General features: G+C 37.0%; 1 protein-coding gene across 1 annotated transcript in view; it reads left to right on the top strand.

Annotated features, from left to right (window-relative positions):
* Positions 1-16506, top strand: part of ME2 (malic enzyme 2) — a 54589-nt gene extending 38083 nt beyond the window's left edge. The window contains exons 13-16 of the mRNA XM_004266105.2: positions 5493-5595; positions 12414-12484; positions 12983-13081; positions 15636-16506. Of these exons, the coding sequence (XP_004266153.1) occupies positions 5493-5595; positions 12414-12484; positions 12983-13081; positions 15636-15803 (441 nt within the window). The 3' untranslated portion in view covers positions 15804-16506. The remainder of the gene's footprint in view (positions 1-5492; positions 5596-12413; positions 12485-12982; positions 13082-15635) is intronic.
* The last annotated feature ends 8726 nt before the right edge of the window (positions 16507-25232 follow it).

The following is a 25232-nucleotide window of genomic DNA, read 5'->3' as shown; positions in this document are numbered from 1 at the left end:
GTGCTATTGTTGTGCATTTTAATTCTCTCTATATTTTAAATCCCCAAAGACATTCTTTTTGTTTCAAACAAAAATTATTCATTTAGATTTACCTACATTTTAATATTTTCTATTGCCATTGTGTCCTTCATGCATACCTGTGCTTCTATCTAGGATTATTTCTTCTACCAGAAGAACTTACTTTAAGTGTGGGTCTGATGAATTCTCTTGATAATTTCTTTATTTTGCCTTCATTTTGAAGGATATTGTTTCACTCTGCATGTAAGTCAGAGTTGGTAGATACTTTATTTCAGAACTTTGAATGTATCGTTCTTTTGTTTTCTGACTTCTGTTTTCTTTTTGATAGACCATTTTGTCTTTGGTTTTAAGCAGTTTTTCTACTATGGACTTAGGTGTGGTTTTCTTTGTATTTATTCCACCTGAGGACTGTAGAGCTCCTGAATCTGTGGCTTAATGTCTTTTTGGACACATTCTGTCTCTTCTCTTGTAGGACTCCAGTTACGTGAATGTCAAGACTTTTTCACCATATCTAATATGTCTCTTACACTATTTTCTATGTATACCATCCTGTTTGTTCTCTGTGTTTCAATCCTGTGATTTTCTTTGGACTTATCTTCCAGTTTGCATATTCTCTTTTCAGCTGTGCTAAATCCGTTGTTAGGTTCTTAATTTTATTGTATTTTTCACTTGTGGAATTTTATTTCATTCTTTCCATAATTCATTAATTTAGCGTCACAGACTTAAAATCACGTATTATAGAAATAATCAATTTATAAATACTACTTTCTTGCCCTCACATGTCATGAAATAATTGTTTTTACCCTCTTCACATGTATCTTCACCATCATAGGGCCATTCTTTTGAGTCATGTGACAGCTCCCTGGAACAAATTTTTACTTTCATCTAAATTGTTTAAAATTTAGCTCTTTTGAATTCTTTGACACTGCCACTGGGTTATATCCCAGGTAAAAGTATCTGCTTGTATACTGTTAGGACAGTTCTTTTTCCCTTACTGTTCTATAGAGATATATTTGTAATCTCCACAATGTAATCACTTCCTGTATTGTTCTTGCAAGTGATCTTTAAGTGACTCTAGGAAGTGATTTTTTTCTTTTAAGTTGGTTACAATGTTGTGTTAGTTTCAGGTATATAGCAAAGTGATTCGGTTATATACTTTTTCATTTTTTTGTATTTGTTTCCATTATAGGTTATTACAAGATGTAGAATATAATTCCCTGTGCTATACAGTAATCTTTGTTGTTTAGGAAGTGATTTTTAAAGCCTTGTTTACAGTGATATATAGGAGTAGTAATTGTTAGGTCATACCCTTGAGAAAAATTAATAAATTTTATAAATGTTTTTGTCTCTATTAAAAGTATTTTATTATGGAAAATTTCAAGCATATACAAAAGTAGAAAGAACAGTATAATTAACTCCCATGTACCAATACCCTGCTTCAAAAGTGATCAGCTTATTGCCAATCTTGTTTCTTCTACATCTTACTCACCTTAGAGTTTGAAGCCAGTCTCAGACATATCATTTTATTATAAATATTATAGTATATCTCTCAAAAGTTAAGGATTCTTTTAAAAATATAATCACAGTATTATCACACCTCACAATTTTAACAATATTTTTTAATTACTTATTTGATTCTTTTGTATAGCTTTCAGTTCTCTGCTAAAATTTTGTCTTGTCATTTAATTTCTTGAATATATGAATCATAATTAAGGTTAATGTCTGATAGTAACAAATATCTCACTCTCTGTGAGTCCATTTCTATTATCTGTCTTTCTTCTTGGTTATCCAGTTCTTGTCTTTTTGTAAACCTAGTTTTACTTCTGTCTTTCACTTCCTTATTGAGTGCTAGGTAGTGTGGATGAAGGATAGTAGCAATAATTTGAGGCTCGGAATGAAGTTACCTTCCTCCATAGCAGCTTTGCCGTTCCTTTTGGAGGCTGTTAGTCTGGGGCAGCTCCATGTAATTCAGCAGGATGTGGTCCATGGGAGGCCTCATCTGTTTCCACAGTTTACGGTTTCTCTTGGGTATGAATCAAAAACCTTGGGGTATTTTTTTTTTTTTTTTTTTGTGGTACGCGGCCCTCTCACTGTTGTGGCCTCTCCCGTTGCGGAGCACAGGCTCCGGACGCGCAGGCTCAGCGGCCATGGCTCAGGGGCCCAGCCGCTCCGCGGCATGTGAGATCTTCCCGGACCGGGGCACGAACCCGTGTCCCCTGCATCGGCAGGCAGACTCTCAACCACTGCGCCACCAGGGAAGCCCAACCCTGGGGTATTTATCAGCACCCCTCACCCGTAGTGGTCTCTGAAGTATACTTTTTCTCTCTCTGTCATCATGAGACTCCTGACAACTTCAGTGCTCAGGCACTCAGCCACAGATTTTCCTTTTGAAATCACTCACCTGAAGGAGGAAAGCTTCAAATGCTGGGCCCAAATACCTTGCTTTCCTCTTTTTTTGGATATTGACTGTCCCCACCCCAAGCTCTCCCTATCTTGGTAGCACTCCCACTTCCTTAAAACATATTTTTAATATATTTTATCCAGTTTTTCTCATTGTTACCAGAGGGAGAATTGGTGTGAAACAACCTAGAAGACTGTTGCCGAAGTAGAACTCTCAGAGCTTTCTGAACTTAATATTCACGCTCTTGATATATTTAGCATTGTTCTTTTCTCATTGTTACAGATTTTATTTTGACACATATTCTCTCAAAATTCCTTTTGTTTCTATATTGCCACTTTGTGTTAGTCAAAATAAATTTGCTTGACTAGTGGCTTCCAACAGTTATAATAATTACTGAAACTTCTAATAATTATTGAAATCTTTTCTTTTGAACTCATCCACAAAGTCAGCATACAGATATATTAAAAAAAATCAGTCTCTTTAGTATACTGTCTTACTTCTTTACCAAAGAGTTGTACTACTATTAGCTTGATTGCTCATCCTCTTCACCTGTCCTTACTACTTAAAACTAATGGTTATTGCCCCCCAAATTAAATCTTAGTCTTACACAAAGACTAGTTGATAAATATACTGCATGTATTATGGGTCTTGGCATTTCCAAAATATAAAAAATTTAAATGTTTTGGGCAGTAGTAGTATATCAGTAGAAGACTTCAAACATTTAAGAATTTTATTTTTTGAATAAATGTTATTGTAATAGATGTACACCGTTTGAATGAATAAAAATTCCTCAAGGAAACCAGTTTGACACACTGTATCAGTTCTGAGATGCAAATTTTCTCACAATTTTTATAACTTTGAAATTGTGTTATCTCTTAAAAATGGTAAAAAAGCATTGTGTCATAGTTTAATTTTACATAATTTTTTTCTTAGTGTTACATAAAATAATGGCATAAATGTATGTATTTGTAGTTACTGCTAAAATTTTAAGTGTCTTTATGTTTTTGGTGGAGGGATGTCTCAGTGCTAGTCTAACACCCTCTGCTGCTTAGGGAGAAAAGTGCGTTTAAAAAAAAGTGTTTTTATATTTTAATGGCCAGTTGCTCAAAGAACAAAGAATAGGCTAACATGGACTTCAGAATGAGAATACTGTTATCATTAAGGTCTTGCCACATTTAAGCTATAGGTTGATTATGAAAGAAGAAGAATTAAAAGAAAAAAAGATGGCCTGTTGTGACCACCTAGAGGGGTGGATTAGGGAGGGGGACACAAGAGGGGGAGGATATGGGGATATATGTATACATACATATAGATGATTCACTTTGTTATACAGCAGAAACTAATACAACATTGTAAAGCAATTATACTCCAATAAAGATGTTAAAAAAAAATGGCCTGGAGAAGATGAACTGCTGTTGAATCTTGCCATTCTAGAGAAGATGCCCAAGATCTTTCTAAATCTCCAAATTTACTGACATGAGGATATAACATTTTCCCCATAAAGAGCTATATTGTATAATCCACTTTATAAATCTATTAAAATTAATGGTGGCACAAAAATAATCTATATTATTATATACATTGTGGTAACTCATATGGCATTAACCATGATCTTCAAAGAAACAAAATTTTTGTCACAAATAAAGCTAGGCTTAGAACAGGTAGAGAATGGTAGTAACTATCTGTAGAAAATTCTATAGCTTTCTGGAGTTGTAGGTCCAAGACACTCACCTGGGCCCACCACTGGCACAGTTGACTTGCTTCTACACATAAACCTGAGATCATTTTGAAATTGAAAGTATGTCTTGTAAAAGTAATAATTACTACACATGGTAGATCTTCAGGTTGTCCAAAGGGTCAAATTCTTGAGTGCTAAATCCACTAATGCCAAGGGTCTACTATATTTCAAAGAATAATCACTCTTGCTATAATACACATCTGTAGATGTAGGGAAAAGATAAAGTATTATCTAAACACTTAAAATAACTCTGTCAAATGTTTAGGTGTCATGTCATTTTGTGCATCCTACTGTGTGGAGATAGTTCAGCTTTCTGTGAATCACCTTTTAACTTCATCTAAGTAGCTGTTTAAACATGACTTCCTTTAGTTATACCTCAAGTATTCCAAGATAAGTTATCCTGTTTGAAAACTATTGTTTTCTTGCCTTTTTTTTTTTTGGTCAGGTAGGGGTGCGACAGATGGAATTTGTGGGGGAAAATTATATATAAAGGATTTATAAATTAACCTTCAGGTACTTTTCAATTCCATGGGCACCAAATTCTCTTAGAAATACTGAAGGTGCTAGTAAAATGTATTATATGCTGTTATAGAGCACAGTACTAAAATTGGTGGATACAGCAAATTTGGAGACTTCCTTTTCTTTAACAAGACAACATGCCATGTTTTTCTGGAGTGACTGTGGTTATACCATATGCCTGTTCTATAAACTTCCTATCTAGGGGGCATTGTAGCATAATAGAAAACCATGGGTTTTAGAATTATAAAAATCTGGATTCAAGATTAACTGCTATAGTTATGATGTGTGACTTTTTACAAAGTACTTGGAAATATTTAAGCCTTTGATTTCTGAGATTTTTTAAAAATATATATTAGTGAAATGGAGATGATAATCTCATAAGCCTTCTATGTGGGCTAAATTAACTGAGTTAACACATTTAAAGCACCTGGTACAGAGCCAGAAACAGCAGATGTACAGTAAATGGTAGCAGTTTAATTTTTGATGTTTTCCCCTCATTCACAGATGTTTATAGCAGTCTTTATTATTAGGGAAGATATTTTTTTGCCGTCTACCTTTGTTAAGTTTTAAAGGAAATAGAAGTGTCAGGTTTTAAAGAATTTATTAATGGACTTTTTCAACTTTGAATGCTTGCTATGCATAAAACAAACCTTATTCTAATAAGGATTTGAATGAGAGGATTATGTTTTATAGTAAATTATGCCTATTTTGCAAGTAGTATATTGGTCTACTACAGGGTTTAATTTTGTTTTAATTCACCTCAATTTTCTAGTCCACATAAAGTAACAAAATTGAGGTTATTTCATTTCTCAACAGGGAAGGTGTTTGTTTGCCAGTGGCAGTCCATTTGAGCCAGTGAAACTCAGTGATGGGCAAGTCTTTATACCAGGTCAAGGAAACAATGTATATATTTTTCCAGGTAAATGCCACCATTATTTATGTTATAGAGTAATCATTAATAATTACATTAAAATTCCTTATGAAATTCTTTAGAAATTAAGATTTAAAAAACAATGGTATTTACAGGATTTTGCTATGAATGTACAGGAAAACTCAAGGAATTCAGCAAATCCAACTTGCTCTATTTCCCCTAAAAATTTATTTATTCATACCGTTCATTAAATTTGTTTTTATTATAGAAATAAAGTAGTACATGGTTCATAAAAATGCAAAAGGAACAGAATGTTAAAAAATTATTTAACCTATCTCCCCTTGGTACCTCCTTATCATACTTATCAGCTATAACCACTGTGGTTTCCTTTGAGTTTTTCTGATGGTTACCATCATGACTGGCACACTTCTCCCTTATCTTGATTCTTCCAACTCTAGACTGTATGTGTGAACTTCCAACTGTGAAATCTAAGTATAGTCCACACGTAATACCTAATACCTCCTAATACCTTGCTTTCTCTCTCTACCTGTCAATTTCTATTACTACTTTTAGTTTTCCTGGTAGTTACCTTTATCTCTGTATAATAAAGAGCTTTTGTAAGCAATTTAAGACAGTTTTTATTAGCTTGCCATAGTGAAAATGAAAAAAAAAATCTGGTGTTTAGCTTTCTTATCTCTTCTTATTTTATCTCTCAACTATGGTTGGTATTTCTACATTGCAGAGAAATTTTTGAAACTTACATTGTGTTCTGTTGTTTTCCATGTTTTGTCTCTGGATTGATTCTGAAATTACATGATTATATGTTACTCATGTCTAAACAAGAGTGTGGTTTGATAAATACAGTAGAACCTGCAATTCTAGATCAACAAAACTTTTGACACTCAAAGTCTTTTAAGTGTCAAGTATAATGAATCCTCCTCTAATTTCTTGCCAGCTTCCTTCATTTCATCCTGATCCTGCCCCACAGCAAATCATTTCTGTGGTGCTTCTCTCTTGCCCATGTACACTCTTCCTCTTTGTGTTGGTCTCATTTTTCTGGAATACATCTTTGAATAAGTTTTTTTATGAAGCATGGATGAAAACTGAGTTTTTATGTATCTGAAAATGTCTTTATTTTGTTCTCTCGCTTGATGGTTTGGTTGGGTAGAGATTTGTAGATTCAAAGTCATTTTTGTCAGACCTTTGGAAACATTTCTCCATCACTTCCAGTGGCCAGGGTTGCTGATGAGAAATCTGGTGTCAATGAGATTCTCATTCCTTTATACCTACTAGCTTTGTCTCCCTAAAAATGTTTCAGTGTTTTCTTTATCTTTAGATCTCTGAAATATTAGTGGGATGCATCCAGGTTTGGGCTTTATTTCCATCATGCATGTCTGCAGGTGGACCAATTCACTATATTTTCTTTTCCAAAGGATTTTTTGTTCTGTCTTCCCCCCCCCCCCCTTATTTCTTTCCTTTCATTATTTCTGTTTTTCCCTTATGGAACTTGTGTTAGACCATGGTCAAATCCCTCTGTTGCCCTGACTTGTAACTTTTATTCATATTTTCACCTCTTACCTTTTTTCTTCTTTAATATGGGGGATTTCTGTGGTGTTTGTTAATTTATCTGTATCTGTTTTGGTTTCCTTTTTCCTTTTTTTTTTTTTAGCACTTCTAGTGTATGTTTTGTTTCAACAGTGTTTTTTTATTGAAAATTTCAAACATATACAAAAGTAGAGGGAAGAATGAAATCCCATGTTCCATTCTCCCACTTTTTGGCAGTTATCAATTTGTAACCAGTGTTATTTAATCTATACTCCCACCCACTCCACCTTCACTGGGTTATTTTAAAGCAAATCAGAGACATCATATAATTTCATTAATAAGTGCTTCAGTATGTGTCACTAAAAAAAATAATTTTTAAAAAATTAAACATAACCATAATAGTGGTATCACACCAAAGGAAATAAATAATAATTGCTTAATATCATATCATCAACTCAGTAGGTTCAAATATTATTTTTCACTCTCAATACCTTTTCTTGTCATAGAATAACGTTTTAATAGCCACTTTTTTTTAAGCTTGCAGCATCCTTTCAGATCTCTCCTGAGAGTTATTAAGATTCTTTTAAATATTTCTTCCTTTGTGCTGTTTATTTTCCAGAAGTTTCTGGTAATCCTTAGTTTATTCATTTTAATGAAAGAATTATGTTGAATAAAATAGTGATTTGGCATGAATTTCCTTTGTACTTGTGTCTTTCTCCTTGTGGGCCTCTCCCTGAATAACTGACCGCAGGCTCTAAGATTTTAGGACAGATTTATCGCACACATAGGCTGGCATCAAGGAAGCACGTTATTATAACTGTTGTTAAAATAAAGATTTTGGGCCTGTGAATATCCTAGTGCACTTTCGTCCTTTTTCTAGTGCACTTTCCTCCTTTTCCCCCCAGCAGAGTGGTTGTGTAGAGTTCTGCTCTGCTTGTCTCTTGAAACCTAGCATCTGTAACAGAAACTCTGCCATCACTGATGATCCCCTTGTAGAACTTGATAGTGTTCAAAATCAGTCTGTTCCATCCAACAGTATTTCTCTGGCATAAAGACCATGAAAATAATACTTCTCTGCTGATTTTAACAAAGCCACTTTTAATATCGTATTTGACTAACGGAGAATTCGGCAGTTGATTACTTTTATATAACATTTCAATGTTCTAACTTTATTAATAACAGTTATTAGGACTATAAATATAGACAAAAGAATGACTTGGTAGCAGAGGTTAAAATGGGCTTAAAAACAGGATTGGCCAAAAGAACGATCAAAAAGCAGTTAAAAACTCAAGGCTTTGGAAATGTTTGAATTACCTACTCCAGCAATTATACCTGGATGAACAACACAATTAAAACCTAAAAGGGCCAGAGCCTTCCTAATCAGGAAGAAGTGACTTAGAGGTAAAGCTGTGCTTTTCATGGAGAGAGGTCAAGAGTTGGGAGTCTGGCACCTGTAAAGGATGGGATGCTAGTGAGCCACCTCCCACTTTGGGCTGCAACCTTAAAGGACTGTACCTTGGAGTGTGGGTATAGTTTGCACTTGAGGTGATCTGGAAAACCTCAAGCCTTTGTTTTGGCCTACCAGCGCCCACAAGTGCCTGGCAGAAGCAAGCAGAAGTCTTCTCTGGTACAAGATAACACTATCCTATTCCTCAAGTTACTTTTACAAATAAATTTTCAAATACAACCCTAGTTAAGAAATAAAAGATAATGAAGCACATAAAGAGACAAGCCAACACAAGCCAAAAGTAGCAGATACAACAAAAAGAAAACTCGGGAACTCTAAATATCAGACAAGTGCTATGAAACAAATACGCTGATTATGTGTATGGGATAAAAGCCAAGCTTGAGAAATTCAGCCAAGTAACACTAAATTCTGCAATTGAAAAATACAATAAATTAAGAACTCAGTGAATGAGGCTTACAACAGATTAGACCAAAGGAAATTAATAAACTGGAAGATAGGCCAGAAGAAAGGATCCAGAGACCAAAAAAGGGGGGAAATATAGAAAAACAGATATATACCGTTAATTGATATACATCTAATTGAGGTCCCAGAGAAAGAAGAGAGTAAGTAAAGCAGAGGCAATAGTTACAGGCCTCATGGCTGAGAACTGACAGATGACATCACTACACAATATTCAGGAAGCTCAGTGAAATCCACATGGGATAAGTAAAAAGAAATCTACATCCAGTAACATCCTTGTGAGGCTTCAGAAAACAACAACAAAGAGAAGACTGTGAATTCAGCCAGAGCAAACAGATTTCCTTCAAAGGAATAATTGTCAGGCCAACTGACTTCTCAACAGCAACAAGAGGCCAAAAGACAATGGAGTGACCTGTGTGAGTGGTTTCTACAAAATACTTGTGAAGCTAGAGCTCATTACACAGTGAAAAGCCCCTTCAAGGATTAAAACAAAATGAAGATATTTTCAGAAGAGGAAAAAAAGAGGATTCACCATCTGCGGACATGTAAGAAAGGAAAGTAAATTCTAAAGAGTATTCCTTAGGCAAAAGACAAGTAATCCCAGCTAGAAGTTCAGAGATGTAGGAAAGAATGAAGAGCAAAGAAAGTTGTGAATGTTTGAGTTAAACAAAAGGAACGTTTTATGTGTTGGGCAAAACAATAATGACGTGGGATTTTGAAAGATATAGAGACAAAATTAAAAGGCACAATAATAATAGCTTATCGGTTACATAGAGTTAAACTGTTAGGAAATCCTAACTTCCATTGTCTGGCAGGAGGGCAAACTAAAAATTAACATGAAACTTTGATCAGAATGCATGTTATAAATTTTACGATAACCACTAGAAGACTAGAAGAACTTCCAAACTATGATAAGAGAATATTAGGGGAGGAAATGAAATGATTTTTTTTTTTTAATCCAAAAGGCAAGAAAGAATAGGAAAGGGAATATGGAACAGACAAACGTAAGAAGACAATAGATTTTGCCCCAAACATTTAATTAACTACATTAAACGTAGATGGAACGAATATTCAACTTAAAAAAAAATTATCTAGAGGCTGGGTTAAAATAATGAAGCTATTAACCACCGTGATCCTCTTCCCATCCCTGAGTAACTGAGTTACCATACTTCCCCACTCTGGCCAAAGACTGCTGGGATACTCTTTGAATAGTGTGAAACCCCGAATAGGGTTTGCCGTATTCGTGCTCATAGCAATCAATTTTTTAAGTTCCTAACTCTTACATATGAGAAACACTCAAAGGAAGGGATTTTAAGGAAAATCCCTTATATGAACAGTTTATTTCATAAAAAAAACTAAATAGACAAACAGAAAAAAGCAGTTTAGGAAAAAACAGATTATGTGGGGAAATGGAATGTTAAAAAAAACAAAAAACAAAAACTATCAGTATCCTCATGGAGACAAATATTCCAGACACAAGACAGAATTTTATTTTTAAAAAAATTCGAAAACAAAAATGAGCTCTGGAAAATGAAAAGTTTGGTAGGAGGATTATAAGAAAAAGTTGAAGAAGTCATCTGGAAATAGAGCAAAGATCAGAGGATGGAAAATAAAGAAAAGAAAATTAGAGGACTAGTCCAGGAGGTGCAATATCAGAAAGTAGGAATTTCAGGGAGAGAGAACAGAAAAGTGGAGGGAAGGAAATTATCAACGACTTCATGAACATTTCCCCAAATTGCAAGACCCAATTTCCAGATAGGAAGGGCCCACCTACCAAGTGCCAAATATGGTGGGCGAGAGTAATGCACCTCAAGGCACACATTGTGAAATTACAGAACATTAGGTACAAAAAAAGATCCTACATACTTCCAGAGATGCAGCAAAAAGATAATTGTTGAAAAAGGATCTGGAGTCAAATTGGCACCAGACTTCTCACCAACAATGCTGGAAGCTGTGAGGTATTGAAATAATGCCTTACAATTCTGAAGGAAAATTATTTCCAAATTAGAATTTTAAACCCAGACAAACTATCAAATAAAGTGGAAGGTAGTAAAACCGTGAGTGTGTGTGTGTGTGTGTGTGTGTGTGTGTGTGTTGGGGTGCTGGCGGGGGCTCTTCAAAAATGCAAGATTTCCAGAAATGTATCTCCTATGCACTGTTTTTCAGAAAACTACTGGAGAATATATCCTGCCCAAAAAAGGGAGTAACAAAAATACTAGGAAGAAGTGAGATTTAGGAAATGGGCTCAACTTAGAAGCAAAGGGAATCCCCATGAAGATGAAGAGAGTTTCTAGGATGACGGCTCCATATCTGGAATGGAGAGCAACCAAGCCAGACTGGAGTTTCAGCAGAGATTTATTCTCGAGGATGAAATTAGAGAAATGTGAAATAGCTGAAATTACTAGATGATTTAGACAACTAAATGAATAAGTGTCTCAGCATGAAATAATTTTAAGTACCGAAAAATCAAAGGAAAAAGCAGGACAATAACCTTAGGGAAAACAAAAAGGCAGAAGAGGAGAAGTTAGGATATAATGTTAATACACGGCTCAGCTGTGAAGAGCACTTATGAAGTCATAATAATATAAACACTGATTCAACCAAAATTATGCTCTAACTATATTGGTAAGAGGGCTGGAAATGTGCAAGAAAGCTAAATACTTATTTCCAACAGGAAGGAGTCGGTGATCTCCAAAACTCAAAGTCAATCAGAAGAAATAGAAGCAAACTGTGAGACAGAGAAATACTAAAATAATCAGCTAAAAGAATTAAAAGTAGTTACTTCTGCAGAGCAAGAAATGGAGGATTAGAGATGGACTGGGAATTGATTTTTTTTAATTCAGTATCAACATTTTTTTTTTTAATATTTATGTATTTTTGGCTGCGTTGGGTCTTAGTTGCAGCGCACGGGCTCTTCCTTGTGGCGCATGGCTTTCTCTAGTTGTGGCGCGTGGGCTCAGTAGTTGCGGTACATGGGCCTAGTTGCCCCACAGATTGTGGGATCTTAGTTCCCCAACCAGGGATCGAACCCCCATCCCCTGCATGGGAAGGCGGATTCTTAACCACTGGACCACCAGTGAAGTCCCGGAAATTTATGTTTTTGTAACAACTGTTGATGAATTGTATGCATTTGTAATTTTGATAAATGTGAAAACTAAATTGAGAAAAGCCATTTGATATTTCTAAAATTGTTTCTTCTAATAAGTAAGAATTATAACAGTTAAAGATCACTTAATTTTAGTGCTCAGATTTATCTTGCCTGCTTCACTGTTTGAAGGGGCTGTTTGGGGTAGGGGTGGGTTACCATTAATTTGCTTTAAATCTAGGAATTTATTTGGCTACTTTCACAATTGGAAGTGACCTTACTAAGTAAACCATTTAAAATGTATTCCAGGTGTGGCTTTAGCTGTTATTCTCTGTAACACCCGGCATATTAGTGACCATGTTTTCCTAGAGGCTGCAAAGGTAAATGTTTTAAATATTGTTTGGTTATTTTATAAAGGATGAATTATAAAGCTGAATGGATCTTAAAAACAGAGAGAGAATGGGTTAAATCTGCCTTATGAGTGGAAAGGAAGTTACTCATCCGTTGCTTTTTTGATTTACCTTCTATTTTGCATAAAATTAATTTATCATTTTTCCAGTGTTGGATTGTAAGCTATGAATCTTTTCATAAATACTGTACCTGTATTACACATATCTGAAAGTAACATAATTGTGACAGCATAGATAAAATGTCTTTAAATCTGATTTTTTAAAAAGTCTTTAAATCCGGTTATTTCTTTACTGTTTAGTGGTAAACGGTTTTAATTTCTGCAGTGGTTTAAGTGTATTCCTGCTAGAAATAAGGAAAACATGTTACCTGTATTATTCTCTGCTCCCCCAACCCTTTCCCCATTTTATTAGTCCTTATTATTCTGTTATTTAAGCAAACAAAAGTAAAGTTCTTTTTTTTCTCTTCAGGCTCTGACAAATCAATTGACGGATAAAGAGCTAGCTCAGGGGAGACTTTACCCGCCACTTGCTAATATTCAGGAAGTTTCTATTAACATTGCTATTAAAGTAAGTAATAATTTATACCTCTTCACATAAATTTTAATGGTGTTTTCTTCATGCAAGTAACACAAGTTCATTAGAGAAAAATCAGAAACATTTAGAGGGTGCAAAGAAATTTTAGGTTGCTCATATTCTTACTACAGAATATAACTCACATTTGTTGCCTTCTATTGTTTTTTCTTCCCAAACACATAATAAAAACGCGCACACATGCAGTCACCTGTGCCTGTTTTTAAAATTGGTTTCTCACTGCGGTTTTTTCCACTTAATATACTGTAAGCCTTTCCCCAGGTAAATCAATAATAATTCTCATGATCACTAATGCTTCATGGAATTCTCTTTGTTATATCATAGTTTGCTTAACCATTTCTCTATTTTGGGGGACATTTAAGCATCTTTCGTTTTGTTAGAAATAATACGGTAGTGAACATCCTTAGATAAGTCTTTATGTGCATTTGTGATAGTTTTTTCTTAAGATAAATTTCTAATCCTAAGAACAAAAGGATTAACATGCTAAGGCCTCTGATACACATTGCCAAATGATTCTTCTTTTTTTTTTTTTTTTTTTTGCGGTACGTGGGCCTCTCACCGTTGTGGCCTCTCCCGTCGCGGAGCACAGGCTCCGGACGCACAGGCTCAGCGACCATGGCTCACGGGCCTAGCCGCTCCGCGGCATGTGGGATCTTCCCGGACCTGGGCACGAACCCGCATCCCCTGCATCGGCAGGCAGACTCTCAACCACTGCGCCACCAGGGAAGCCCCAGAATACCTTACTATTGTAAAACAACTGAAGAATTTAGAGCCCAGAATTAGGATGAATAGAGTTCAACTTGAGAATTACAGGATATTACAGGTGGGACAGATTTTGGGATGTATCAGTTGGTTAGATTACTGGTGTGTCCGCATGAAAGGTAGTACATGGGGAAATAGACGGAGATCTGTGCTGGGGTTGGTATAGGAGCAGAGCCCCCAGGATCGTCTCTCTTCCCCCTCCTCTTCTGGTGTCCTGAGGCTTTCCTTTTTAGGAGCCACGGGATTAGGTGAGCAGACAGTGCTGTGTATCTGTCGCCCAGCACCACCCACAGCCACTGGGCAGCCCCATATAGTCACCGGTCACCTGCCACATGCCTGCTTGATCAAGGACGACTCCCTCCCATCTCAGGCCTTGCCCCCAGCCTTCTCTGTGGGTACAGATATGTTTCCTACAACAGACTGGGCAATACAGTTGACCCTTGAACAATGCGGAAGTTAATGGCCGACCCTCTGCGCAGTCGAAAATCTACATATAGCTTTACTGTTGGCCCTCAGTTTTCCGAGGTTCCGCATCCACAGATTCAACCAACTGGGGATCACGTAGTACATATTTAGTGAAAGAAATTCACATATAAGTGGACCTGCACTGTTCAAACCCGTGTTGTTCAAGGGAATTCTGTCTCAAAATAGAGTGAGGTTGAACTCCTAAGACCAAGGACTATCTTGGTCTATCTAATTCCCTTGGAATTAGTTCCAAGGGAACTATCTAATTCCCTTGGAATGGGAATTAGAGGAGGAGAAAGACATAATTGTTTGATTTTTTTTTTTTACCACGTATCACTGCATTGTTTTAAAGTTAAAATTAAACCATAACTTGAGAACTTAACTAGATGACAGGCACCATGCTACCCTGTGCGGAAGCTCTTCATACTACCCCATCTTACATCAAAACAGAGAGTCACGGGCTTTATCTTCACCACCAGTCATTGTGTGTGGCTTGCCACAAAGATCAGAAATTCATTCAAGCCAGTTTAGGTGGGAAGTAACCTAGCTTAACTGTTCAGGGTCTGGGACCTAGAATCAGAATGCTTTGGGTTTGAAACAACAGTTCTCACTTTAAATAGCTTGGGCAAGTTACTTAAACTCCTCAAACTTTTGTGTGCTCATGTATAAAATGAGAATAATAATAGTACTTGTGTCCTAGGGTTCTTGGGAGGATTAAATGAGATACCCACGTAAAGCACATAGAACATGCCTGGCACTCAGTGATGGTGGTGGTGAGTTGCCATGTATAGGTTCTAGCCCTAACTTTACTTGACCTTATAGTTCTAGTGTCCAGCACCTGATTTATAATAATTTCTATGTCTTTTAATTCAAGTTCTAGAGGAAAAACATCTGGCTCACTTTGGGTTAGATTTTCACCCTAGCCCAATCACCTATGACTAGGAAGTAGAGTCTCCTACACACGGTCTCAGCAGGGCGGTGGGGAGGGACACAGGTGGGGCGGGCTACCAAGTAGGTCTGCTGGACCAACACACGGTAGAGCTTAAAATTATTGAAGTATTAAGGAAATGCTGATAATAATTCGGGGGGGGACTTTAAAGTCACTTTAAAACACATTGAACTTATGGTGAGACTGCAGATGTTTTTACCTTTTAATAGTATGTGAATGTCTTGAAGTGAGTCAAAGTAATGTTATTTTTTATTATGAAAAAAACGCCATTCTTCCAAATTCATTACTTTGTGTTTTAATAATACTTTTTCTCTTAAATGGGGAGTCTACACAGTAATCTTTTTTATTTTTCAGGTTACAGAATATCTATATGCTAATAAAATGGCTTTCCGATACCCGGAACCTGAGGACAAGACCAGATACATTCGAGAAAGAATATGGCGAAGTGAATACGATTCCCTGCTGCCGGATGTGTACGATTGGCCAGAGCCTGCGTCACGCCCTCCACCAACAACGGAATAGAAGCACACCACTGATAAACACTTTCCATGCTTCAGGGACTCCTTTCTTCAGACAAAAAGAGAGGACGTTCTCAAATTTATGGGTTTTTTCTGTGTTTTATTCTCCCCTACCACTTTGCTTATTTTTTCCCATGAATCTCCACTTCTGTCTGTACAGGATGGACCTGTTGACTACATTGTTAATGCCCACCTGCACCCTGAAATCAGATAACCATTATGCTTTCATTCTGATTTGTAGCTCATACCACATCAGAGATATTAAAAAGATACTTGCGAGTGTCTTCATTTGTGCTCCTGTTCACTCTTGCCAAAGTATTTGCTATTTACTATTATAGCTAATCATCTTCTCTCACCCAGTTCTTCTAGGGCTACTAAAATAGAAATTTACTTCTGTGGATATGAGTACAGAATTTTGGGAAGAAGCCAAATTTAACCAAATTCTAAGGACAAATTGTCAGTATCTAAAAATGTCCTTTTATTTCTGCTTCATTTTACCTTCATGCTCTGAAATTCCTTTTCAGTAGATAGATCAGGAAAAATCTACTCTATTATGTATTTTCTGGGACTAAACTGAGGCTTAACTATAACGTGGGAGAAATGTGAAGTACTGCCGCCTTTAGACAAATAAACTAGTCATTGTTTTCAACAGTGTATAAAAAAATCTCAGTGTAACTTTTTAAAATAAATATCTTAAATTGCTTCAATTTTGCTCTTTTATTGCCCAACGAGAAATTCAGGTTTGCTTATTATGAAAAACACATATTTTTATTTTCTTCTAGATGATTCTAAAGAAGGGGGTATAGGATACTTGATGCATAAATTATGATTTTTGACAGCGTGTGACCTAACAGATTAGCCATATGTTTCACATCTAAATGAGTCATATTTAGACTCATCTATGAGTCTATACCTTTATTCCAGTAGTGATGCTCTTTATTACTTGATATAATTTTGGAATGTTCATATGATACATTCCTTTAACTGTCATTAGTAGTGACAACTCTTTCTCCATTGAAGATGGATTTAACTGTTTGAAACCACCAAAATTAATTTAGAGCTAAGTGGGAATGAATAAAGCAGGTGTTCAGACCAGTAAATGTCATTTTTAATCCCAGTAAAATGGGTAATAACTGGCTAGTGAGACCAGTTTTCTTATGTGGCTTACACATTGGAGAGTTCCTACAGAACAATCCCAAACATTTTGAGAAGTAGTATTGCTATATATGAGCCTAACATAGTTTGCTTTGGGGGAACAAACAAAACTTAAATGCCCATTCTAGAATATTAACTACCAAAAATTATTCATAGCTACATATCAGTGTGCACATTATTTGATATTTCCCTCCACAGTCCTTGATATGTTAGATGTGATATTCTGCAGGGAGATAAAAAGGCTTCATTTTTATGTTCCTGTCTCCTTTTACCTATAGGTAGAGATTGATTCACAATAATTTTGAATATAATTCAGTGTTTTTAAGAATGCTCAAAATAGCATTGCCATTTGGAGTATGGGAAAATGCAGTTGGTTAAATCCACTTAATAGATGAGTAAAGTCAGAGGTATGTTATATCATCAATCTGTTTTGTAAAAAAAGCAATCAGGTCACAATTGTTTTTTTCAATTAAGGATGAAAGGTTTATGTTTCTCATATTACCTTTGTCAAAACAAAATCATCCACAAAAATATTTTCTGTGAAATCTTGATTTTAGTTTAACATTACAAGTAAAATAATTACAGACCTGTTTTTCACCTAATGCTTATTGAAGACGGGAAAATGTAGAATTAAAGTAATTTTACTAAGATGTTTGCTTATTAAATATGCCTAATACAGTATACATGGAAATTAAAAATATTTTAAGGAAAAAACAAGGCCAAATGGCATATAGCCTGCTTGCTTAAATAAGACAGAAATCATATTTATACTTTAGAAGCTACTTATTATGTGTTATTTACCAACCAGTATTTTAAGAAGTAACAGTTTTTTGGATACAAATTAAAATGTTTTAGTATATAAGCTAAGAATACAGGCAGGAGCTAACAGCATGGTGGGAAGGGAGGTGGCATAATGGCAGCAAACTGGAAAAGAAATGGACCCTCTATGGAAGCTTTTACCCAGCGAAAAGGTAATTAATTTGAAAAATAGCAATGGACAGTCACTTTTATTCCTTTGAAAAAAGAAGAAATTCTGTAGATTAGTCTGTCACATTATTTAGTGGGAAAAGTGAGAATACATAATTTTCTAATCTGAGACCACCCACCTGTACTGTGAAATAAATTGGATAACTAATAAGGGTAAGGTTTATTGACTATAATGGGAAAAGTGTTAAAGATTTTGGTTAAAACCTTAAGAGATGGATTCTTAACCAGGAAGTTGCCACCAAGTCACTGTGAAGCTTTAAAATGCAGATGCCTCTGCCTCCTCCTTTAAGGCCCCCTGGACCACCTGGAGCAGGGCTGTGGCAGGTGTATTTTCAGTAGGTCCCCAGGTGATTCTGGTGCACACACTTCCCCTCCCCTCCCAATCACTGTCTTAAAGTGGATGTCCAAATCATGTGGAGAGCTAACTAATTCCTCCTGCTGATGCGGTGGGTCTGGGGTGGGGCCTGAGATCCTGCATTTCTGACAAGCTCCCAGGTGATGCCCGTGCTGCTGGTATAGAGAACACACTGAGTGGCACTGCTCCAGAGTACTGAGTGTGGTGTGCGTTTAAGTTTAGTGCTCAGATAGTATATACTTTCTCTGAAAAAGAAAACTGAAATTCTGTTCTTTCATCTATTTTTTGTTATGTATAACTTACCTAGGATGTTCATAAGAACAAAAATACAGAACTTTTAAACAGCTTATTCTGAAAATATGTAAATAGAACATTGTTCAATTCTAAATTAGATTTTAAATATATTTGTTAAGGAAAACCTAGCAACTAGTTTTCATTTATAAAAGATTATCAAGTGGACATTTGTTCTCCGTTATTATTTGTCTTATGATATGACTTACCCTATCCTTTGTCTTTTCTTTCTCTAAATTATCAGCCTCTGGAGAAATGAGATTCTGCATTCTCCTTTGATAAGGAGTTGCTAATGAATTAAGACCAAAGCATAACAATTATCAAGGGGTATGGAGCATTATTTACTCTCAGATAACTGAGAAAGCCCAAAGGGGAGAGTAGAGGAGTGGGAGAAGTCTTGCCTTAGAAAAAATACTTCATCCAAATGCTCCTGTTGCTTTTCCCAAGCCCATTCAGTACCCCTCAAAAATAACCTCTTCAAACTTTGAACAGCTCCAAGGTTGAATTCACCAAAATGGAAGCAGCTCTGTTGCGCATACATACTTGAGAACATTAATATAAAGCTCAAAGCTCTCTACTGGGATTCCATTTAAAGGGACTGTCCTAAAGAATGAAGTAACACCAGTATCGTAATTCCTCTCCACAGGTGCAGGTACATTGCTGACTTTATAGAAAATGGCAGAGAGATTCATTATCTACTTTGGCTCTCAACTGATTTATGATTTGTACTTTCATGTACATCTAGATGTTAAAATGAAATAAATCCTCCACAGACAAGCTAAATAAAGTAACATACTTAATATTTAAAATATTCAAGACAATTTTACTACAGAAAACTTACCTCTCATCTGAAGTCAAGATGTTTTAATGTAAGTGGACAAAAAGCTCAATGCTTTGTTCCAAATTTTATAAATTAATCTGGGCCTAATTAGGACAGGACTCTTATTGCATAATTCCCTTAATCCTTGCCAGCAGTTTCTCAAATAAACCAGTGATTAGATTTTAAAATAATAATGATTTTCGTTACTTGGGTATGGAAAATAGTGCCTCTCAAAGAGAAAAAGTCAGGGTCTGGAAATGTGTACAGAGTTCAGTGACGTAAAACACAAATTAAGTCAAATGACTGGGATACTTTGTATATTTCTGTAGCAGCTTTTTGCCAGTAAACTGACTCTTTGATATGGCTATTTAATCAATCCTGTTTTTCCCAAATAAAAACTTATTTTCCACTTTGCTCTTTGGGAAATTACCCCTACATTCAGCACACTTTTAAAAGTTTTAAGACGAAGGGGAAATTTATGGGTATATACTCCCCAATTTTCAGTATGTCCTTTTTTGTTCTAGGAAAACTGTTCCCCTTTATTTTCCTAATTTTAAGTGTACGTTCTAGCAAATCATTGATTCCTACATAGTCACTGAATTATCACCAACACGTTAGGTATGTTCAGTTAGCAAATGATGATAAACTAAATTTTATGGATAGCACCTACTCTGCCGGGCATTGTCCTAAGCAGCTTACATGCCTCAGCGTATTTAATCCTCACAACCACCTTCTGTCGCTGTGCCTCTTTTACAGAGAAGGATACAGATGCTCAGATAGGTTTAAAAGATTTGCCCAAGTTCTCTGCTGGTGAGAGGCAGAGCTGTGTGTCACCTCAGCCCTTCTCAGGGAAGAAGGGCCTCTGTGACCGGCGATTTTATCTGGATCTTAAATACCTTATCTTCAGGAATTGTTATTTCAGATGAAAATTGTTCACCTATTATGATATTAGTCTTAGGTCCTTTTTAACGTGTTTTACCAGTTCATGTGATTTTTACTTTTTCCCATTTATAATTCAAATACAACATAAACCTATTTAATTTGTTAGTCTTAAGCATTTTAAGTACTAGATGTAAACAAAAGATTTGGTTTTGAATTTGATAAATTACACCAAAAATTCCAGCTCACTAACATCTTTTGATTTGCTAATCTTCACAAAACCACCAACTGCTATCACTCTGTGCAAATCAGTTTCAATAGTGCTTATACACTTTGTATCTTGACACCTACCAATGTCGATATGAATTGGAATTGTAAGATATATTTTTAATTATGTCTATTGTATTACATCCATATCTATAACTTCTTCCACTAAAAGGTCATAACAGAAAGTAGTAATATAAAAATGTATGTGTGGAATAAGGAATTTCTGAGATCTATTTTAGCTAAATATTTGACAAAGTAAAATTTCTGCCTAATGTTTTATTATACTTTGCCTAATGACCTTTAACTGAAATTAAAACCATATTTTGCAATTGATAGTGTTTCCTTTGATAACGTCCCAAGCATTCATTATTGACTTGAAGGAAGCCACACGTAGCAAAAGTCATCGCTTACCCTTTCTCACCTTTGTATTTAAGATAAAGAGATGGAATAAGCCAGTCTTCTGGTAATAGCTTATGGGAATACCGGTTTAAGAGGAACGCCTTGTGTAGAGTGTATTTTACCAGATTGACTTACTCTAGATGGTTCCAGGAGTCAGTCTAAAAACTTCCTAATGGTGTGAACTGTTTTCTTCTCATTTGTTATAAATTTCTTCTCATAAATTCTACTGAGATGTGTGTATTTTCTTTTTTTAAATTGAAGTATAGTTGATTTACAATGTTGTGTTAGGTGTACAGCACAATGATTCAGTTTTTATATATACACATATTCTTTTTCAGATTCTTTGCCCTTATAGGATATTACAAGGTATTGAATATAGTTCCCTGTGCTATACAGTAGGTCCTTGTTGGTTATCTCTTCTAAATATAGTAGTGTGTATCTGTTCATCCCAAACTTCGAGATGTGTGTATTTTCTTAATAAAATTTTCATATGCATCAGAAATGTATGACCTTGTTTTTAAAGGCTGCTGTATATAGGGCACTCCTAAAACTTGGTATTATTATTATTTTTTTAACATCTTTATTGGGGTATAATTGCTTTACAATGGTGTGTTAGTTTCTGCTTTATAACAAAGTGAATCAGTTATACATATACATATGTTCCCATATGTCTTCCCTCTTGCGTCTCCCTCCCTCCCACCCTCCCTATCCCACCCCTCCAGGCTGTCACAAAGCACCGAGCCAATATCCCTGTGCCACTAGCTATCTACCTTACTACGTAAAACTTGGTATTATTTTAAACCTTAAAACACATGCACACTGCAGAATACTTGATCCCTTGGGACTATGCTGTTAGACTGAAATTCACTGTGGAGCTAGTCGTGCTCCCCATTTTTTCATTTCCTTCTGTTTGGTTCCCTACTCCCTTTCTCTCCTTAGTTTGTTTAATCAGAGGAGTAAAGGAATGAGTTCTCATCTCTTCCCCCTACCGCATACAGATTCTAAGACCCTAACGTTAGAATACTAAAGCAGGAAAACTGTATGTTGATTTTGTGATAAAGGGGGAAATGGTATAATAGCTCATACTTACCGAGTACTTCCTTCAAGCCAGGCACTGTTCTAAGTACCTGATACCCATTTCCTCATTTAAACTTCACAACAACCTTATGAGGTGTTAGGTACTGATATTTTTCCCATTTTACAGATGTAAGGTCTGAGGCGCAGAACTCTTAGGGTCACATAGCTACTTAAAATGGCAAAGCCACTATTCAGAGCTCTTGCGTCCTGTTTCGACAAAACTCCGATCCTGTTTAAACTAGATTCTCCACATCCTCTGAGCACAGGCTGAGCAGCACAACACGACTATAGAACATCCCAGTCGTGCTCAGTCAAAATCACCAATTTCAAGACACCCTCAATGCTCCTGGCACTTGCCTGTCCAGTGACTGATATCTTCCCTGCTGTCAGATTCCCTGATGTCCTCCCACACCCTTGCTCTCAAGACAGCTTTGCTTCCCATTTCGCAGACAAATAAGACGATCAGAAGAGAATGTCCTCAAGCTCCCCTTCTCCCCATCTCCCCAGGAACCTTGAGAAAGTGAAAAGCAGCAGCTCCTAACTTCCAGGAGCTGGCCTGATACTAGGAACTCACAGCTAGGCCTCGGCCGGTGCTCTCCTGTTGAATGGAAACCATCTCACATCAGACAAGAACATCGACATCAGACAAGGCCGCTCTGACCACAATGGATCAAGACATCAGACAAGGCCGCTCTGACCACAATGGATCAAGGCCAAAACAAGGCTACTCCACCATCACGTCTACACACGGACAAACCTAAGCATTGTCCAAACCACAGAAATAACCTCCCTCGCGCCCTCCCCCCAGCCCCGCATCCTGGCTAATATGCTTGATTACGATACTTTACCAATGACAGTTTTAGCCTCACTCTAGTCTGCATTCCCTATAGAAAAGGTTTATCGAGATAATCAGTCATACGTGTGTCCCTGCTTCCTGACAGCACCCAATCCAGAGCGAACCCCGGCTTCCGTGGGCCCTCTGCAAAACTACCCAACGAAACCCCGAATCCTGTAATAGATGCTTCCTAACACACTCATACGGACACCCCAGAGTTCCCCATGTGTGCGCTCTCCCCGGCTGCAGTGAGTGATAAACCCAACTTGGTCACAGTTACAGCTGTGCTCCTGGTGCTTTTTGGCTGGAGGGCAGTGCCAACCTGCATCTGCATCCACATGCTTAGGAATGGGCCACACTCCTGTCAGCCAGGACCAGCCCCCCACTTGGGCATGAGGTACCATCTCCTCTCACCTGCTTAAGGGCCTTGCTCATCAATTCTCCTCTCTCTGCATCATCCATTTTCCCTCTATTGGATCACTGTCATGCTGACTGGGGCCGGAGGACTCCTGACCCTTCTCCCCCTCCAGCTATTGCCCCAAGTCACTATTCTTTAAATCAAAACCCTTCAATACTTCCTCTATACTTCCTGACTTCCATTCTTCTCCTTCCACTTGCTCTTGAACCTCTCCAATCAGGCCTTCATAGCCAGCATCCACAGAAACCTACACACTGCCAAATTCAAAGGTCACACTTTTACTTTAATTTTACTGGATCCGTAAGCATTTGTCACAGTTGATCACTCCCTCCTTTTCATTGTTATTATTTTTTAATATAGATATAATTTCAAACTTATAGAAATGTTGCAAGATCAGTGCAAAGAACTCCCAAGCGCCTTTACCAAGATTCACCAATTGTTTATATTTTGCTCTATTAGTTTCGTCATTCTCTCTTTCTCTCTCACTATATAAATATTTATTTGCTGAATGATTTAAGAATAAATTGCAGACATGATGCCCCTTTATTCCTAAGTACTTCTGTGTGCATTTCCTAAGACCAAAGGTATTCTCTCACATAATCACAGAATAGGATTCTTTATGTATAGTATCATGTCATCTGCAAACAGTGACAGTTTTACTTCTTTTCCAATTTGTATTCCTTTTATTTCTTTTTCTTCTCTGATTGCTGTGGCTAGGACTTCCAAACTACGTTGAATAATAGTGGTGAGAGTGGACATCCTTGTCTTGTTCCTGATCTTAAAGGAAATGCTTTCAGTTTTTCACCATTGAGAATGATGTTTTCTGTGGGTTTATCTCTGTGCTTCCTGGACTTGGGTGGCTATTTCCTTTCCCATGTTAGGGAAGTTTTCGACTATAATCTCTTCAAAGATTTTCTTGGGTCCTTTCTCTCTCTCTTCTCCTTCTGGGACCCCTGTAATGCAAATGTTGTTGCATTTAATATTGTCCCAGAGGTCTCTTAGGATGTCTTCATTTCTTTTCATTCTTTTTTCTTTATTCTACTCCATTCTTCTGCTTCAGTTATTCTGCTATAGATTCCTTCTACTGTATTTTTCATTTCGGTTATTGTATTGTTCATCTCTGTTTGTTTGTTCTTTAATTCTTCTAGGTCTTTGTTACACCTTCTCGATCTTTGCCTCCATTCTTTTTCCGAGGTCCTGGATCATCTTCACTATCATTATTCTGAATTCTTTTTCTGGAAGGTTGCCTATCTCCACTTCATTTAGTTGTTTTACTGGGGTTTTATCTAGCCCTCTGCCTTTTCATCTTGTCTTTCTGTGAATGTGGTTTTTGTTCCACAGGCTGCAGGATTGTAGTTCTTCTTGCTTCTGCTGTCTGCCCTCTGGTGGATGAGGCTATCTAAGAGGCTTGTGCAAGTTTCCTGATGGGAGGGACTGGTGGTGGGTAGAGCTGGCTGTTGCTCTGGTGGACAGAGCTCAGTAAAACTTTAATCCGCTTGTCTGCTGATGGGTGGGGCTGGGTTCCCTCCCTGTTGGTTGTTTGGCCTCAGGCAACCCAACACTGGAGCCTACCTGGGCTCTTTGGTGGGGCTAATGACAGACTCTGGGAGGGCTCACTCCAAGGATTACTTCCCAGAACTTCTGCTGCCAGTGTCCTTGTCCCCACGGTGAGCCACAGCCACCACCCCCTCCACCTCTGCAGGAGACCCTCCAACACTACCAGGTAGGTCTGGTTCAGTCTCCTATGGGGTCACTGATCCTTCCCCCTGGGTCCCGATGTGCACACTACTTTGTGTGTGCCCTCCAGGAGAGGAATCTCTGTTTCCCCCAGTCCTGTCGAAGTCCTGCAATCAAATCCAACGAGCCTTCAAAGTCTGATTCTCTAGGAATTCCTCCTCCCATTGCTGGACCCCCAGGCTGGGAAGCCTGACGTGGGGCTCAGAACCTTCA

This window comes from Orcinus orca, chromosome 15, assembly GCF_937001465.1.
Source record: "Orcinus orca chromosome 15, mOrcOrc1.1, whole genome shotgun sequence".
NCBI classification, from domain to species: domain Eukaryota; kingdom Metazoa; phylum Chordata; class Mammalia; order Artiodactyla; family Delphinidae; genus Orcinus; species Orcinus orca.
Note: the sequence above shows the minus strand (reverse complement) of the source record. Positions and strands in the feature narration are given on the sequence as shown.